The sequence below is a fragment of the Giraffa tippelskirchi genome, chromosome 7, assembly GCF_054371585.1.
Source record: "Giraffa tippelskirchi isolate mGirTip1 chromosome 7, T2T-mGirTip1v1.2.pri, whole genome shotgun sequence".
NCBI classification, from domain to species: Eukaryota; Metazoa; Chordata; class Mammalia; order Artiodactyla; family Giraffidae; genus Giraffa; species Giraffa tippelskirchi.
In genome coordinates this window covers 10,101,414-10,119,479 of record NC_137281.1, presented here as the reverse complement: position 1 = coordinate 10,119,479, position 18,066 = coordinate 10,101,414, and the positions used below count along the sequence as shown (strand labels likewise).

The 18,066-nt window shown below is 51.8% G+C and overlaps 1 protein-coding gene across 19 annotated transcripts; it reads right to left on the bottom strand.

Annotated features, from left to right (window-relative positions):
- Positions 1–128: 128 nt before the first annotated feature.
- CKM (creatine kinase, M-type) lies at positions 129–9,499 on the bottom strand. Of its 19 annotated transcripts, none has more exons than XR_014060879.1 (8): positions 9,446–9,499; positions 7,048–7,261; positions 5,884–6,038; positions 5,322–5,454; positions 3,121–3,292; positions 1,617–1,859; positions 1,134–1,355; positions 129–626 (listed from the first exon to the last, which is right to left on the bottom strand). XR_014060879.1 is itself a non-coding variant. In XM_081515792.1 (8 exons), the coding sequence occupies exons 3-8, from the start codon at positions 6,022–6,024 to the stop codon at positions 448–450; spliced, it is 939 nt and encodes a 312-aa protein (XP_081371918.1). In that variant the 5' UTR covers positions 6,025–6,065; positions 6,946–7,261; positions 9,446–9,499; the 3' UTR covers positions 129–447. The 19 variants fall into 19 exon arrangements, 17 of the variants coding, with proteins under 17 accessions (XP_081371918.1, XP_081371916.1, XP_081371917.1 ...); XR_014060878.1 differs by having other exon boundaries at positions 129–648; positions 1,025–1,323; positions 1,736–1,859; XM_081515792.1 differs by having other exon boundaries at positions 1,134–1,323; positions 1,736–1,859; positions 5,884–6,065; positions 6,946–7,261.
- Between the last annotated feature and the right edge of the window lie 8,567 nt (positions 9,500–18,066).

The window sequence follows — 18,066 nt, the reverse complement described above, 5'->3', positions numbered from 1 at the left end:
TGTAGCCCTAGGACATGCCTAGGGACGACAAGCCACTTTGAGGTCACACAGTAGCCAACTGCCGAAGTTTTTCCTCCTCCTCCTCCTCCTCCTCCTCCTTCAGTGCTAATAACTTTCAAACACAACGCTAAGGCCACCATTGCTTTTATTTGTTGCTTTGAGTGGAGAAAAAGCAACAGCTCCAGGTGAGCTCTATTAGCCAGAGCTCCTGATGGAGGGCGGAGCTTGGGGAAAGAAGAGGAGACCGTAAGGGAGGTTTTTCATTGGCTAGAACCCAGAGAATGGAGCCCATTGGTTGGAACTCTGGTTGGAACTGGAACTAGAAGGATGGATAGAGCCCCAGGTGGACCAAGCGTTTATAGGCTGGGCTCCAGGAGGAAGGGGCGGGCCTCCGGTGGGCTCCCTTGGGCTGGCGCTCCAGCAGTCGGCGGCGGGCTGGCTGTGCGCCTACTTCTGGGCGGGGATCATGTCGTCGATGGACTGGCCCTTCTCCAGCTTCTTCTCCATCTCCACCATGAGCTTCACACCATCCACCACCAGCTGCACCTGTTCTACCTCCGACGAGCCCAGCCGGTCGGCGTTGGACACGTCGAACACTGAGCCCACGGCAGCCGTGTCCACACCACCTGCGGGAGTAGGAGGCAGGGGCTAAGGAGCCAGCAGAAATGCTGGAGCAGGGCCTGGAACGCGAGCCCCCGTGCCAACAGCGCAGGCGGACGTACTGGGTGAATGCCTACTGTGTTAAATGCATGCAGTTTCCTGAGCGTCTGTCTATTCTCGGGCTGGCTTTAGGTACCTCACCCCTCAACCATCCGACATTGTGGGTAACGGAGTTGAGCTCGGTAGCTGGGCTGCCTGGGGTCGAATCCTGACCATCCTCCCCTTTACAGATGGGAAAGTGAGGCCCCTAGGCGGCCAGGGACATGCACAGTGTATATTAACCATATAACCATGATGGCATATGGACTCCTCTGAGATAAGGCGTGCTGATGCCTATTTTCAGAGGAAGAACTGAAACTCACACAGGAGCTGCCCTTGCTGACCCCCAGAACCCGTGGGGATGCTCCTGCTCCCCTTCAGCCGCCGCTAAGGGCCAGCCCTGGAAGCCGCGGGAGGGAACTTGGAAGCCGCACCTGTGCCTCGCTTCTGCAGGCGCAGGCGAGTGAGGATCTCCTCGAACTTAGGATGCTTGCTCAGGTGCGGCAGCTTGACATGCACGCCTCCACGCAGCCCGGTGCCCAGGTTAGAAGGGCAGGTAAGCACGTAGCCCAGGTGCTCGTTCCACATGAACGGGTGGCCGGCTTTCTTGAATATCTCCTCAATCTGAGGTAGAGGGAGAGGACCCGGGATCAGCGCTGCGGGCGCCCCCAAATACACCCAAAACCCGGACAGGGATCCGAGGGACGGGGTAAGAATGTCGACGGTGGTAGGACTCCGAGAGGACGGGTCTGGAAAACCTGGAGGCACGAGATTCTTGGGGCAGGGGCCCGACCGCACACGTGATGGCTGGATTCTGAGGGGGCGGGGCTTGAGGACGCCTTGAAGGCAGGTTCCTGTCCGCGGGGCTTGAGGATAGGGGTGGGGCCGGTTTCCCAAAGGGCGGGGCTTTGGAAAGCTAGGGGTGCGCTGCTGAGGGGAGTGGCTTCGGTGCGGGGAGGAGCCGGGTTCCGAGGGGCGGGGGCCCGGAAAGCGGCTGGGGGCGGTCACGTGGAGTCACGCGAGGGCAGGCACCCACCTTCTGCAGCCCCACGCAGAAGCGGCGGAAAACCTCCTTCATGTTGCCCCCCTTCTCCATGGAGATGACTCGGAGGTGGTCCTCCTCGTTCACCCACACCAGGAAGCTCTTGTTGTCATTGTGCCTAGCATCGGGCGCAGCAAAAGGTCAGGGAACCAGCTCCGTGGGAACCCCGTTCCCTTCCTTCTTGCAAACACACGTCCACCGCTAGGGGGCAGCGGGCCTAAAGGGCACGAGGCCTGAGCATCTCACAGTCTCAGCAGCTTACACCTTTACTCTAACGTCACAGGACCTGTGAAATCTCGAATCGTGGGACAGGTGACTTTTTAGGGTCTTAATTCTTTGCACAATATTTTAGAATCTCAGAATCGCTGAAAAACGGAAACCGAGAATCAGTTGATAAATCTTCCATGACATTGTGACATCGCAGAGAGTCTTAGACTGGAAAACTTTAGGATCTGGAAATGTTTGAAAGCATTGAATCACAAAATGTGACATTAGTGGAACCTGAAAACACTTAAAATCTTGAAATCTTACGACCTATACTCTCCAAATTGTTTGAAACCGAGGTCCTCAAAACCTTTTAAAACCTTTGACTATCAGAATCGAGACAGGGGAGGGGGGAGGCGGTTTCCCTGATAGGTCAGTTGGTAAAGAATCCGCCTGCAATGCAGGAGACCCCGGTTCGATTCCTAGGTCGGGAGGATCCTCTGGAGAAGGGATAGGCTACCCACTCCAGTATTCTTGGGCTTCCCTTGTGGCTCAGCTGATAAAGAATCTGCCTGCAATGTGGGAGACCTGGGTTCTATCCCTGGGTTGGGAAGATCCCCTGGAGAACGGAAAAGTTACCCACTCCAGTATTCTGGCCTGGAGAATTCCAGTCCATACGGTCACAAAGAGTTGGACACGACTGAGCAACTTTCACTTTCATCAGAATCAGGGATTAAAAAATTACTAGAAACCCCAGCTAGCAACAATAATTAGCAATAAAAATCACGCCAATGGCCAGTATGGATACTTACTATATACCAGACACTTTTCCCAAAACTTTGCATAAATTAATTCATTAATCCTCATAAGAACCCCAAGAGCTATGAATTATCATGATCCCATTTTATAGATGGAGATTTGAGGCAGCGAAACATTAAAATACGTGCCCAAGATCACACAGCTAGTAAGCGGCAGCCCTGGGGTTTGAACCTAGGGAGTCTGGTTCAAATCTTGAGTTTCAAGCCTCTTAAAATGTGACATGCAGACCACAGGGAAGGCAGGAGTGGAGGGCAAGATCACCCTGGAGAATTGCTGTTATGGTCTTGACTCTGGTGGAGGGTCATGGGACTACTAGAGGAGGTGGGGCAGAAGGGGGCATTGGGCATGGGCCTTACCAGATGCCACGGGCATCGGGCCAGTCTCGGGCCATGCCTGAAGCCAGCAGCAGCGGAGACACGGGCTTGTCGAACAGGAAGTGGTCGTCGATCAGCTGCTGCTGCTCCTGCTCTGTCATGCTCTTCAGAGGGTAGTATTTCCCCTTGAACTCGCCCGTCAGGCTGTTGAGGGCTGGTGAGGGGCCACAGGAAGGAGGGATCAACAGCCTGCCCTACAAATGGGGTGCAGAGGCCCTGGGGACCCCACACTGCTGTTCCTCAGGGGCCTAGGCCTTGACCCTGTGGAGGTTCTAAAGGTGTCTAAGCCTAAATTCATGACGCCCCCCCCAAAAAAAAATGCTCCTCCGCTGTCTGCCCAGGCCTGAGAACACCCATGCCATGTGCTCAAGACCAAAAACATGGATTCTCCCTTGCCTGCCACCAAGCCTCACATCCAGTCAGTCTTCCTGCGGGCAATAGCGTGCTGGTGCCCACTCCTGCTGGCTGGTAGGACAGAGTCAAAGTCTCAGGAATCTGGGAGCCATCAGTAAACAATATCATAGTATATATAGTTTTTGTGTATATTCATAGGTATTCATAATACATAGTATATATTATGTGTTGGAGGAGGAAATGGCAACCCACTCCAACATTCTTGCTGGTAAAATCAAACAGACAGTGGAGCCTGGAAGGCTACAGTCCATGGGTTTGCAAAGAGTCAGACATGACTGAGCAGTTGAGCATACACACACACACATATATTATGTATATAATAAATATATAATACATATATGCATTTGTATATATTCACATCTTCATAAGACATGACATATTATGTGTATAATGTATTTCTATAATACACATATTTTAAAATATACAGATTTGTATAATATACTACCTAATATGTTCTATATCATATACTACATGCTATATTATATTGTTAAAAATAAATTACAAAAACAAATAAATAAACTATATTGGGTTGGCCAAAAAATTCAAGTTTTCCTATAACATCTTTCAGAATGAACATTTTGGCCAACCCAGTATTTAAAATGAAGATAGTAAGTACTCAGAACTATCACTTGCTAATTACTTTACCACACTTACTATTTTCTATGTTCTTGAAGTCACCTGTTGTATCTGTATGGTGGAAATTCTACATAAGCACATGCTACTGCACATCTCTTCCCATTACCCCTCTTTGTATGATGTCACATGGTTAGCTTAAAATTGGCCTCTGTAGGAGAATTTACACCAGAGAAATTAGCAGTTGCTGGCCGCAAATCAAGGTGGCTGCTGCTGCTTTTTTTTTTTTTTTTTAGAGCCAATTGTTAAACATTTAGCAGAATGACACTGCCTGCCAGCCCTAATTCTTCTACCTCCAAACACACCCATCCCACTGCTCCCCTCGCACCCCGGCCCCACCTGGACCCCTGCAGTTGCCCTTCTCAGTCTCTCCTGCCTCTGCCCACCGTCTGTTCCCCACCAGGGGGATCCATGTAAGTCTGAACCTGTCCCTTCTCTACTCACCACTCTCCCATGGTGTCCTCTTCCCACAGGGTCAAAGCCAAAGTCCTCCCAGCAGCCCACAAAGCTCTGTACAACCTGGCCACCCCAACAGCCCTCTGAGCTCATTTCCTCCCCCTCCCCATCTCCCACGCAGCTCCAGCAACACTGGTCTTGCTATTCCTCCAACACAGCTTCTCACCCCAGGACCTTTGCACTTGCTGTTCACCTGCCTAGATTTCTTCCCAAGTTTGGCTCCTTCTTGTCAATCATGTCTCAGCTCCTTTCTAACATAGCTACCCACAGTCACTCTGTGCCACAACCCTTGTTTCTTGGCTTCATGGCATTTTGGGATGATCTTATTCTTTTGTTGGTTTCAGTGTTTCCTCTTATCTCGCCACCAGGCTGACAGCTCTGTGAGAGCAGTGACCTTGGTCCATCTTATTCATCATGGGAACCCCAGCTCCCCACACAGGGCCAGAACCACTGTAAATGTTTGCTTGATGGATGGATGGGTGGATGGATGAATAGATGGATGAAGGTCAGGACGCTGGTGCAGTTGGGTGTCAAATCTTGACAGCATCCCTTAGACCTCCCCCAGGGGTAACACTGCCAGCTGTCACTCACCAAGCACCCGTGATTTGATTATCAAGTTCTTGCAGTGTTTTGGCAAATGGGGGCTCAAGGGGGTCCAGAGCTGGGGTGGGGGCTCTCACCTTCCACGGAGAGTTTCTCCACGGCCCGGCGCTCACCGCGGGAGCAGTGAGGGGGCAGTGCATAGCCCTTGATGCTGCGGCCCGTGCGGACACGGCTGCTGATCACGTAGTTGGGGTCCAGATCGTCTCCACCCTAGGGAACGGGTGGGAGTCAGGGCTTGGCGGACCATCCTGTGTGCCCTGCACGCCCCCACCGAAATCAAATCTCCCCCTCAGACCCTCCCAGCTCTCTTGGGCTCTCAGCTGCTTCCCTTTGATTCTTCCCTCCCCACTGGCCTCTCTCCCCCTCTCTCCCTGGCTCTGTCTCTCTTTTCTCTCTCTCTTTCCCCACCTTTATCTCCCTCTCCATCTGACTCCCTGTATGTTTTCTACCTGCTCTCCTCTCTCTCTCTCTCTCCCCACCCCTGTCTCCTTGGCTGTCCTGTGTGTCTGCCTGTCCATCTCTCTTCCCATCTCCCTCTGTGTTTCTCTCCATCTCCGTTTGTCTCCATGTCTCTCTGGGTGTCTCCTCCCACCTCCTCCCCCTCTCCCCTCGCCCCGCCCTTCCCCTGGGGCAGCCGACCTTGAGGTTCTCATGGTTGAGGTCAGTCTTGTGCTTGTCGGTGGGTTTGAAGCCCCCGTGCCGGTCCTGGATGATGGGGTCAAAGAGGTCCTTGAAAACCGTATAGGACTCCTCATCACCAGCCACACAGCCCACGGTCATGATGAAGGGGTGACCTAGGGGTCAAAGGGAGGTCAGAGGTGCTTGTTGCCCACGGGGAAGACCTGGGCTCCTGGGTCCAGTGTAGACTGTGTGTGCACACATGTGCATGTGTGCGTACGTGCAAGGGAGTTCACTCAGCACCTCGGGTCAGAACTGAGGAGGCTGAGGGTGGGTAGGAATGGGGAGAGAAGACGGGGAGATCGAGGCGGTATCTGGAGGTGGGCGGTGAGAGGAAGGCTGAGCGCAGGACAAAGGAGAAAGGAGAGTCTGGGGGGCGAGTTACTAAAAATATTACCACGTGAGAATCCCCAAATCAAGGGATCTTCCCCTAAAAAAGTTCAGAACCTGTAGAGACTGTCAGCCCCCACCGATAAGAAGAGGCTTGAAAGACCCTCTTGGGCTTCCCTGGTGGTCCAGTGGTTAAGACTCAACACTCCCAATGCAGGGGGCCTGGGTTCAATCCCTGGTTGGAGAACTAAGATCCTGCATGCCTTGTGGCCAACAAAACAAACCCTTCTTATTTCTCAAGTGGGGAAACAGAGGCCTGAAGAGAAAGGGCCTCTCTCCTCAGTCATGAGTTGGAGGCTGAGGCTGGAAGCTGGTCTCTTGCCCAGTTCCACCTGCCCTGGTGGGGTGTTCCTGGAGAAGGAACCCCCTGTCAGAGTCAGGGCACTCACTCGGTGCCAGGAGCTGCTCCACGTGCCTATGTTTTCCCAGCCTGGGTGCCCATTTTTCAGGTGAGGAAACTGAGGCCTGGAAGATGCAATAGCTTCCCTCAGGGGAGTCTCACATGATACTCACACACATTTAGCGAGTAGTTTGCCACCTGCCAGACCCTGTCCCAGGCCCTCACACATTCAACTCATCTGTTTCTCACAGCAGCCCCATGAGTATGGTCCCCACTTTTATAGATGGGAAAACTGAGGCCCAGGGAGGTGAGACTGAGGCCTGGCAGGCAGCCTCCAGGCCACCCCCACACACACCGGCCTCACAGTCCCTGTGACGCTCCCCCAGGAGGCTTACCTGGGTTGTCCACACCTGTTTGGATGACATCATCCAGAGTGAAGCCAGATGGCGTCTCCTTATCCCGCAGCTTCTTATAAAGCTCCAGGGTCAGCGCCTTGGCCATGTGGTTGTTATGCTTGCTGAGGTCGGGGTATTCCTCCTCAGGCTTGAAGTTCAGCTTGTGCTTGTTGTGGGTGTTACCGAACGGCATGGTGACGGTGGTGTGGGGGGCCTGGTGGGGAGGGGTGGAGGGGGAAGTTAGGTCACATCCACGGGGACCAGCGAGAGAGCAGAGCCAGGCTCTGGGGTCAGGCAGGCCTGAGGGCCAGTCCTGACTCCTGGGCTGTGTGACTTGGAGCCAGACGGATCCCCTCTCTGACCCTCTGCATCTCAACAGGATGTACCATGAGTCTGGTGTTGGGATCTGAGCTCTGCCTTATCCTGCTGGTGACCCCAGACTAATAACATTGCTAGAGACTCAGTTTCTCCAGCTGGAAAAAGGGAGGGGGAAAACCCCTCAAACCGGAGTAGTAACTGTGTCATAGATAAGAGTGTAGGTTCTAGAATCAGGCAGCCTGGCTTTGAATCCCAGCTCTGCTGTGTGACTTTGGGCAAGTTACTTAACCTCTCTGTGCCTCAAAGTAATCACCTGTAAAATGCGGGAAGAATAGCATTCATCTCATGGAGGTGTTGGAAGGATGTGATGAGTTCATTATGTAAAGCACTTAAAATAGTGCCCAGCACACACTAATCATTATTTTGCTAGCTATTGTTATTATTGTTGTTTTGAATTACGAGGAGCTGGTGAGGATGGAGGATATTGCTGGGAATGAGTGTGCGAGCAGAGAAGGGACATTCTCTCTATGAAGATTCTTGGGTGCTCAGCCGAGGGAGGAGGGGCAGGGTGGGAGGGATGGCTGGGTGCTTGCCCCCACCTCTGTGTGCCAACACCTGTCCTGCAGGGCACAGTTAAGAACAGCTCAGCCTCTGAGGTCGACAGAGCTGGGTTCAAATCTCAACCGTGCCATCTCTGGGCTGTGTGACCCTAGGTCAACTGCTCAGTCTTTCTGAGCCTCTGTCCTCTGTGAACCAAACCTTTTCCATGGGGTTGCCAGGAGGATTCTTTGAGCTCAGCATGAAGCCAGTTGAGCACAGGCCCCGGCATGGAGCTGGGGCCTTGTAAAGAACCTGCCTGCCAGTGCAGGAGATGTAAGAGATGAGAGTTCAATCCTTGGATCGGGAAGATCTCCTGGAGGAGCAAATGGCAACCCCTTCCAGTATTCTTGCCTGGAGAATCCCTTGGACAGAAGAGCCTGGTGGGCTAACAGTCCATAGCGCCGCAAAGAGTCTGAAGCAACTAGCACGCACACACCTAGAAGGGTGTGTACTGTTGTTATTACTTTTATTCACAAGACCCAGGAGGAGGGAGGACACTTTAGCGATGGTGGTAGGGACGAGACGCTCATTCCCAGCTCCAGGAATGGGAAGCAGGCAGGATGGTGGGGGGAAGATGGGCACGAGGGTGAGCTGAAGGCCGAGGCATCAGGCCAAAGGGGATGGAACCCACAAAAGCCTTTGGAGTTGATGTCCATGGTGGAGATTTATTTTTAGAATCTGACAGACTCCTCCTCCCCACCCCCAGCTGCCACCCTACCACCACATTCCAAGGGCTCGGCTTGCACCAAGTCAGCAGGCCAGAGACAGGTGGGCCAGGGTGGCCGGGAGAACATGCATTCAGGCTTTGGGGCTCAAGGGCTTTCAGCCCAGAAAGCCCCCTTCAGAGCATGTCCCCAACCCCATCCCTTCTGGGGGCAGGCCGGGAGAGGGCAGGGAAGCAAGGTGAGGGGGCCCAAGAGACACCAGCAGACATAACCCAGAGCCCCTCATGCACACACCCCCACGCACCCCCAGGTCACACGGTAAATGGGCCCACATGTGCACACCTCCCAGCTCAGGGACACCCGGCATACAGGGACTCATGCAGGAGCCACAGAAAGTCAGACAGACACAAGGTCACGCTGTGCAGAACACAATGGCCCACAAGGTCATCAAGGCAAAGACCCTGACAGGCGATATAGATACCTTCCACGGCTTACGGCGCCCAGTTTTGGCGACAGACCATTATGAACAAGGCCTGGCCCGCAGCCCCTTGCAGGGGGTCGACAGCTGGCCACTGTCAAGGCTCCTTTCCCTCCTGGGGTCTCCCCCCAGGATGCCCCAGCAATCACAAGTCATGGCCGGGAGTCAGGGGCTCCCAGGTGAAGGGGACTCTCTGACACAAGGACCACCTTGCTACACACTGACCCACCTGTGCGTGGGGGTATGTGGAGGGCAACATGCAAGGCCCCTTCCAGAGACAGCTCAGCCTCTGGCTCCCATGGAGGACCCCCACTCTGGACCCCACCCCAGGCAGTACCTGGCTGGGCGGTGCTGGAAGGGGCTGTCTGTATCCTGGAGGCGACACTGACCCAAAGGAAGGGCCTGCAGCCCTAGCCTTATATAAGGGGGGGCCTGGGCTGTGTGATTGGCTGGGAGGGGCTGCCCCCTGGGAGCGGGCTGGAGGGCAGCTGAGCTCCTCACCTCACTACCCGGGCATCGTGCCCACCCCGAACCCAGGCATGCCTCGCGCCCAGCCTCATGGCCTTGTATGGGCCGCCCCAGGGTATGGGACCGTATCCCCCCCGCCACCAAGCTGGTCCCCCGACCAAGTGCTGAGTCGGGCTGGCGGGGACAGCTGGAGCCCCGCCAGGGCCACGGGATAGTGTCAGGAAACGTCCCAGGCACGTAGAAGTCACCTCCCCTGGCCCTCCGCTAGGCCACTGGCCTCCCCTGAGCCCCCAGTGGCCTTGACCCTAGCACACAGCAGGTCCTGAGCCCTGTCCCTGGGGAAAACTTGCAACGGCTCCTGAAGGTCAGGTCTTTGGTTTTCCTGCAGAGGAAAGGGCCCAGAGAGGCTGTGTGACTTGCCTCCTGTCACCCAGCTACAGGGAGCGTGTGACCAAGGCCGAGGTGGGAACAGGGATGGCCTGACCCCAGAAGCCTGCACTAGGATGCACTTTCCTCCTCAGAAGTCCAGGGGAGGGAAACTGAGGCTGGGCTGAACTGGGGTGGTTCTCACTCAAGGCCAGGTTGAAGGTAGTGGTCACCCTTTCCACTCCAATCCACCAGCCCAGTGACCCAGGGAGATTTCCGCCATGGAGGGGACAGGGAGGGACGGCCTGCCGGGAAGGGAGTTTATTTTTAGAGTTCACGGCTCGCGATCTCCTCTGGGAGACCCGAGGTGCTGGGGCTGGGGTGGCGAGGGGGCAGGTGGTGGTGGGGTGAGGTCGCCACGTGTCTGGGTTAATTATAACCCAGCGTCTCGGGTGTCCCCTGGCCTCGCCTCCTTACAAGGGCAGCTGAGAGCTCGGGAGGCCACCCCCAGCTGCAGGGGAAGGGGGCTGGGTGGCGGCTCAGGTCGGGGACACGCTCAGATCAAGGCTCGATCAGGGACCGCAAGGACTGAGCAGGAGAGCCTGTAGAAATGGGACGGCACAGCGGGAACGTTGTCCTCAGCCTGGAAGGCGCCAAGACTGCAGGATGCACAGATCGGGCAAGTCCAGGGAGCAGGAAACCAGGGAGCACCCAGGATTGAAATGAAGAAGAGAATGTTCCTTTCTCTCTGGAGTTCCTCCCTCCTCCTGGGTCTCCCCTGATTCTTCCTAGGCAGGGGGCACTGATCTAGGGAAAGGGGGGCCCTTTCTGCCTCTCCCAATGTTCCTGGTGGGAGGGGGGGCTATTTAGAAAACTTTTCTCCTTGGGGCCTATTCCCTGATCGCTCCCCTCATTGTCCTGTCCCAGCAAGGTCAGTGTGTCAAAGCACTCCTTCATAGTTAGGGAAACTGAGGCCCAGAGAACTAAAAGGAACTGGTCTAGAACCGTTATGCGTGTATCATGTCAACAATTATTTATTAAGCACTTACTGGGACCCAGCAGAAGATAACCCAAACCCCTGTCCTCATGGAGGAAATATTTTAGTGAGGGTGAAAAAGTTGTTATACATTTTAATGTTGGGGACAATAGGGCTTTGAAGGAAAGAGACAGAGGGTAAAAGATACAAGTGATGGGACACAGTGGAGGAGATCAGGTCAGACCTCTCTGGGGAGGTGACATCCAAGCAGAGACGGGAGGGAGCCAGCCATGTGGGGATCTGGAAGGGAGACAGCAGGTGCAAAGGCCCTGAGGTGGGAGTGGCTTGGCATGTCAGAGAGACAGGGAGGAGGCTGGAGAAGATGGAGCGGAGAGTGGGAGGAAGAAGATGCCGTTGGAGGGGGGCCAGGAGCAGATCTGTAGGGTCCTAGGGCTCCGATGGGAGTCCCTGAGGGTTGTGAACAAAAGAGAGACAGCATCCAGCCACATCACACACAGCCCAGCCCCCGGGGCCCCTAATAACCCCTTGTGTGAACATCTGACATTCCTCTTGGCCACACAGCATCCGAAGCCCTTTCTATATTGAGGGAGCTCCCCACCCTTTGACCACCTCCTTTGGAGAAGCCCAAATGTCAGAAACTCGGTTTCCCAGAATCCTTTGCAGCAATGGTTCGGTCATGTGACCTGGGCTGAGCCAATCAAACCCTCCAGCAGGAGCTCGCAGTCATAAGCTCTACCTCCTTTTTCTTGAGTCTCGCAGAAACAGTTGGCCTTGGGGAGCACTGTGACCCTTATATTATAGCTTCCCCCCACACCTTGAACCCCTCAGTCTCCAAGGCTTGTCCCTCCCCTGTACCATACCTCAGGACCTCCACATTCCCTCCTGCCCTAGCCTCCTCTCTGGTCTCCTGACCTAGTCTCGGCCCCTCCCACCTCCCTCCCTGTTGACCTCTCCTGCTCAGAACCTGCCATGGCTCCCCAGTGCTTGCCAGAGAAATGAGTATTTGTTGACTAAGTAAATAATAGCCTTATCAATCAGTTGGAAACCCCTCCACCCAGCTTAGGCAGAAAGGGCTTTCCTACACCAAATGCTTACAAAATTGGTACAAGGGCTGAAGGAACACCTCTTGCCCTCAGAACCATGCTTCCTCCCGGAAACTGGACATGTAGAAAGAGGTTAGCATGGAGGTTAAATGGCCTCTCCACTTCCTGGGAAAGATTGAGGGTAGGAGGAGAAGGGGGAGATAGAGGATGAGATGGTTGGGTGGCATCACCAACTCGATGGACATGAGTTTGAGCAAACTCGAGGAGATAGTGAAGGACGGCTGGGGGGGGTGGCGGTCACAAAGAGTCAGACACGACTTAGCAATTGAACAACAGTTAACTCTCATGGAGCACTCCTATATGTCAGGTACTAGGCTAACTGCTTGACATTTACTAACTCATTTACCATTCTGAGCCTTACCAATAATAATGCTCAGAGAGGTTAAGTGACTTGTCCAAGGTTGCACACCTGGGAAAGGGCAGAGCTGGGACTCCAAGTGGCACAGGGCTGCTGAAAGTGGGTTCAGGCTTTGGTGAAGTTAACTTCCAGGCTTCTCAGCAAGGTGAGACTATATTGTCAGCCCCAGAGTCCCTTTCTAGGTCTTCAGTTCAGTTCAGTTGCTCAGTCGTGTCCGACTTTTTGAGACCCCATGAATCGCAGCACGCCAGGCCTCACTGTCCATCACCAACTCCTGAAGTTTACCCAAACCCATGTCCATCGAGTCGGTGATGCCATCCAACCATCTCATCCTCTGTCGTCCCCTTCTCCTCCTGCCCCCAATCCTTCCCAGTATTAGGATCTTTTCCAATGAGTCAACTCTTTGCACGAGGGTGGCCAAAATATTGGAGTTTCAGCTTCAACATCAGTCCTTAGGCCCTAATAATTTGTACCCACATCCTCTTGCCCACTTCATCACCCTAGCAGTCTGACTTCAGGTTTCAATCACTGTATGTGTATTAACCAGTTTTAGTTTTCCAACAGTACTATGAGGTAGGTCCTGAAAATTTTACACAGCAGGAAAGTGAAGCCAAAGAGTCTGAATCACTTGCCCAAAATCACCCAGCTGGAAAGTAGCAGAAGCAGACTAGACAAGGTAGTCACTCCCTTCCTCACTTCACCTCTTTATGCTGAAGCCTCATTTTACAGACGGTGGATGCTGAGGCTGCAAAAGAGCCAGGGATTGCAGATTTCTTGTATTCTCAGGAGGCAGAAGGTACAAGGGAGCTTTATGGGTTCTCTCTTATAAGGGCACTAATCCCATTCATGAGGGCTCCACCCTCATGATCTAATCACAGCATACTAATACCAAAGTCCCCACCTGTTAACACCATCACCTTTGAAGGTTAGGATTTCAACATATGAGAAAATACATTAAAATCATAGTTGTTGTTGTTTAGTCGCTAAGTCATATCTGACTCTTTTGCGACCCCATGGACTTTAGCCCGCCAGGCTCCTCTGTCCATGGGATTCTCCAGGCAAGAATTCTGGAGTGGGTTGCCATTTCCTCCTCCAAGGGATCTTCCCAAACCAGGGATCAAGCCCGGGTCTCCTGCATTGGCAAGCGGATTCTCTACCGCTGAGCCACCAGGGAAGCCTTTATGTCATAGTACCAAAGATATATTGCTAAAGTGAAAGTGTTAGTCGCTCAGTTGTGTCTGACTCTATGCAACCCCATAGACTTTAACCCCATGGACTTTAGTCCGCCAGGCTCCTCTGTCCATGGAATTCTCCAGGCAAGAACACTGGAGAGGGTAGCTATTCCCTTCTCCAGGGGATCTTCCTGACCCAGGGATCAAGCCAGGGTCTCCTGGATTGCAGGCAGATTCTTTACCATCTGAACCACAAGGGAAGCCACCTAAGTGAGGAAAATTATATATACATATATATATACCTATTACCACAAAAATACAATGAAACACACCACCCCAAAATGCAGGAGTTTAAAAGCGGATGTGGGGCTGGCTGATAGTTAGCTGTTTTGGGCTGGGTGCAACTGGGAAGCTTTGTTCCATACCATTCGGTTACAAATAAGACAATAGGCTCAAAATACTAAGACTCATGTCATAAAATCAAGACTTAATGCCATTCCATGTTCGATGCATGAGACAAGGGCTCAGGGCCGGGGCAATGGGATGACCGAGAGGGATGGGATGGGGAGGGAGGTGGGTGGGGGGTCCAGGAAGGGGAACACATGTAAACCCATGGCTGATTCATGGCAATGTATGGCAAAAACTATTACAATATTGTAAAGTAATTAGCCCCCAACTAAAATAAATAAATTTATAAAAAAAAAAAAAAAGACTTAATGATAGTTGTGGCTCTCCTGGAGATTGAATCTTAAACCAGCCACTCAGGTCAGCTCTAGTTAGGTAATCTGCTCAGATAGGTGCCTGCCATCCCTAAAGGAAAGTGACCTCACAATAACCAGTCTGGTTTTTTTGCCTGCTTTGTTGTTCCAGGAACTTTCTTGTTCCTGCTCCTTTCCTCCTTTAAGAGTCTTCCATTTTGTTTAATTCCTCGAAGCTCCTTTCTGTCTGCTAGATTGGGTGCTGCTTGATTCTAATCGATTTTAAGTAAACTCGATAAAATGTTAATATGCCTCAGTTTATCTTTTAACAATATGGAGATGTTGTGGTAAGAGGGAACACACAGGGGCCACGTCATGCCTCCACCTGGATGCAAGAGGAAACCTTCAAAGCCCCTGAGGTCTAAGCTCAGAACTGGGAGGACTGTCACTTGTGCCCCTCTGCTATTGGCCAAAGCACACAATTCATTTCTGTGGATTAGCTCAGGAGGATATTAGAAACTGGTAATCATGTCTGCCAAAATCACTGCAGACGGTGACTGCAGCCATGAAATTAAAAGACGCTTACTCCTTGGAAGGAAAGTTATGACCAACCTAGACAGCATATTAAAAAGCAGAGACATTACTTTCCAACTAAGGTCTGTCTAGTCAAGGCTATGGTTTTTCCAGTAGTCACGTATGGATGTGAGAGTTGGACTAAAAAGAAAGCTGAGCGCCGAAGAATTGATGCTTTTGAACTGTGGTGTTGAAGAAGACTCTTGAGAGTCCCTTGGACTGCAAGGAGATCCAACCAGTCCATCCTAAAGGAGATCAGTCCTGAGTGTTCATTGGAAGGACTGATGGTGAAGCTGGAACTCCAATACTTTGGCCACCTGATACGATGAGCTAACTCACTTGAAAACACCCTGATGCTGGGAAAGATTGAAGGCAGGAGGAGAAGGGGATGACAGAGGATGAGATGGCTGGATGGCATCACCGACTCAGTGGACATGGGTTTGGGTGGACTCCGGGAGTTGGTGATGGACAGGGAGGCCTGGCGTGCTGCGGTTCATGGGGTCTCGAAGAGTCGGACATAACTGAGCGACTAAACTGAACTGAACCATGTCTGCTTCTTGGAAGAGTATCTGGGGATCAAGGAGAGACAAAGACCTACTTTTCACTCTGTAGTCTTTTGTTCTCTCTGAGCATCCTTCTGACAGCACTTTTTTTTTCATGTTTATTTTTATTTATTTATTTGGCTGCATCGGGTCTTTGTTGTGTCGTGCAAGACCTTTCGTCGCGGTGCGAGGATTCTAGTTGTGTCACACAGGCTCAGTAGTTGTGACGAGTAGGCTTGGTTGCCTTTTACAGGGATTACTCATTAATCCCCACATCAGCCTCACAAAACAGGTTAACCTTGTGAGTCCATTTCTACCGACCAGGACCGTGAGGACCAGAGAGCTTAGCTCCTGGCTCAGGGATCACACAGCCAACAAATGACGGAGCAGGGATGTACCCTAAACCGTGCACTGCTTCAGAGTGAGTGTGTGGCAGTTCCAGAACCAGTGTCCAGTGTCCTGAGGCCAAAACAATCGGGGACAAGGGCTAAGCTGCCCTCTTCCACCCTGTTCCCTAGACATACCTGGAGAAGCAACAGCGTGAGTTTGAGTTTTATTTTCCATCAGTCAATCAACAGCCATTGTCCCAAGTGCCTTTTTGTGTGTTCAGACTGTGCTGGGGAATGTGCCTTGGCTCTGTCAAACTTCCTGGTGTTCCAGTCACCGCGAGGGAGAGACATATGATGACCTAGAGTGGGCAGGGTTGGAATGTGGGAGCCCAGACAGTCGCAGGAGCCCAGGAAGGTCGTTTCCTCCAGCGAGACGTCAGAGAGGGCTTCTTGAAGGAGGGAGCATCTGCATTGAGGCTCTGAGAACAGGGGAGCGGCGTGATAGTCTGGTGCCTGGTCCACGGGCCAACAGCGCCCTCTGCTGGAAACATCCTATAGTGCAGCGACCGGGATACTGCCACGGTTTGGCAAAGCTGGCGATGATGCTAAAATCCTGTGCGCCTAGTTTTGGCCAATTTATGTTTCTAGCACTTGATTTATTGAGTCAGTCACTCAACAGATATTTACTGAGCACCTACTTTGCGCCACGTTGTTCTAATGCTAAAGATAACGTGCTGACTATACAGAGCCCTGCCCTCAGGGAGCTGGCATTCTAGGGGTTGTTGCTGTTCAGTCGTTTAATCGTGTCCGATTCTTTGCGACCCCGTGAACTGCAGCACGCCAGGCTTCCCTGTCCTTCACCATCTCCTGGAGCTTGCTCAAATTCATGTCCATTGAATCGGTGATGCCATCCAAACATCTCATCCTGTCGTCCTCTTCTCCTCCTGCCCTCAATCTTTTGCAACATCGGGGTCTTTTCTAATGAGTCAACTTTTCAAATCAGGTGGCCAAAGTATTGGAGTTTCAGTTTCAGCATCAGTCCTTCCGATGAATATTCAGGACTGATTTCCTTTAGGATGGACTGCTTGGATATCCTTGCAGTCCAAGTGACTCCCAAGAGTCTTCTCCAACACCACAGTTCAAAAGCATCAGTTCCTCAACCCTCAGGTTTATGGTCCAACTCTCACATCTACACACGACTATTGGAAAAACCATAGCTTTGAGTTATATGGACATTTGTTGGCAAAGTAATGTTTGTGCTTTTTAATATGCTGTCTAGGCTGGTCATAACTTTTCTTCCAACAAGCAAGTGTCTTTTAATTTCATGGCTGCAGTCACCATCTGCGGTGATTTTGGAGCCCAAGAAAATAAAGTCTGTCACTGTTTCCATTGTTTCCCCATCTATTTGCCATGAAGTGATGGGACCAGATGCCATGATCTTAGTTTTTTAAATGTTGAGTTTTAAGCCAGCTTTTTCACTCTCCTCTTTCACCTTCATCAAAAGGCTTTTTAGTTCCTCTTCGCTTTCTGCCATAAGGGTGGTGTCATCTGCCTATCTGGGGTTATTGATATTTTCCCAGCAATCTTGATTCCAGCTTGTGCTTCATCCAGCCCAGCATTTTGCATACTCTGCATACAAGTTAAATAAGCAGGATGACAATATGTAGCCTTAACATACTCCTTTCCCTGGGGGAGAGCAATAATGCATGTTGCTAAGGTGCTTCAGTCGTATCCAACTCTTTGTGACCCAAAGGACTGTAGCCTGCTAGACTCCTGTGTCCATGGGATTCTCCAGGCAAGAATACTGGAGTGGGTTGCCATGCCATCCTCCAGGGGATCTTCTCAAACCAGGGATTGCACTCCCGACTCTTACATTTCCTGCGTAGGCAGGTGGGTTTTTTTAGTGCCACTTGGAAAGCCGAACCAATGATTTAACACCACAAAATCAGCAGCTAATATTTGCTAAATGCTTCCAATCCATATATTAAGACATTCAGTCCTCGCAGTCTTTGACTAATCTATTAGAGATTAGGGAAACGAAGACAGAGAGGTTAAGTTACTTGTCCAGAGCCTGCACAGCCAGTAAATGGTGAAATAGGACGTGAACTCAGAGCCCAATTTTTAGCCTCGCCAATAACGTGATGTAACATAACATAGTAATTATAATGTCACATAACATAATTTTAGGTCCTGAAAAAATTTTATTAACAAAATCAAGCAGAGAAAAGAGGTTGTGTTTCCGTGGAAAGGGTGTATTTTAGAAGCGGCAAGGAAGGTCTCTTGGAGGAAACGGCCTTTGAAAAAGGACAAACGTCGAGATCTGTGTGGAGAGATGTCCAAAGCGGGCGCACA

Bases quoted from the DNA above. Each gene is read 5' to 3' on its own strand.
- CKM (XM_081515774.1), bottom strand. From the start codon at position 7,240: ATGCCGTTCGGTAACACCCACAACAAGCACAAGCTGAACTTCAAGCCT. The intron at 6,039-7,047 runs GTAAGCCTCCTG...TTTGACCCCTAG, and splicing joins AACAGGTGTGGACAACCCAG to GTCACCCCTTCATCATGACC. The intron at 734-1,098 runs GCTGGCCCTTAG...TTAACACAGTAG, and splicing joins TCCCTCCCGCGGCTTCCAGG to GCATTCACCCAGTACGTCCG.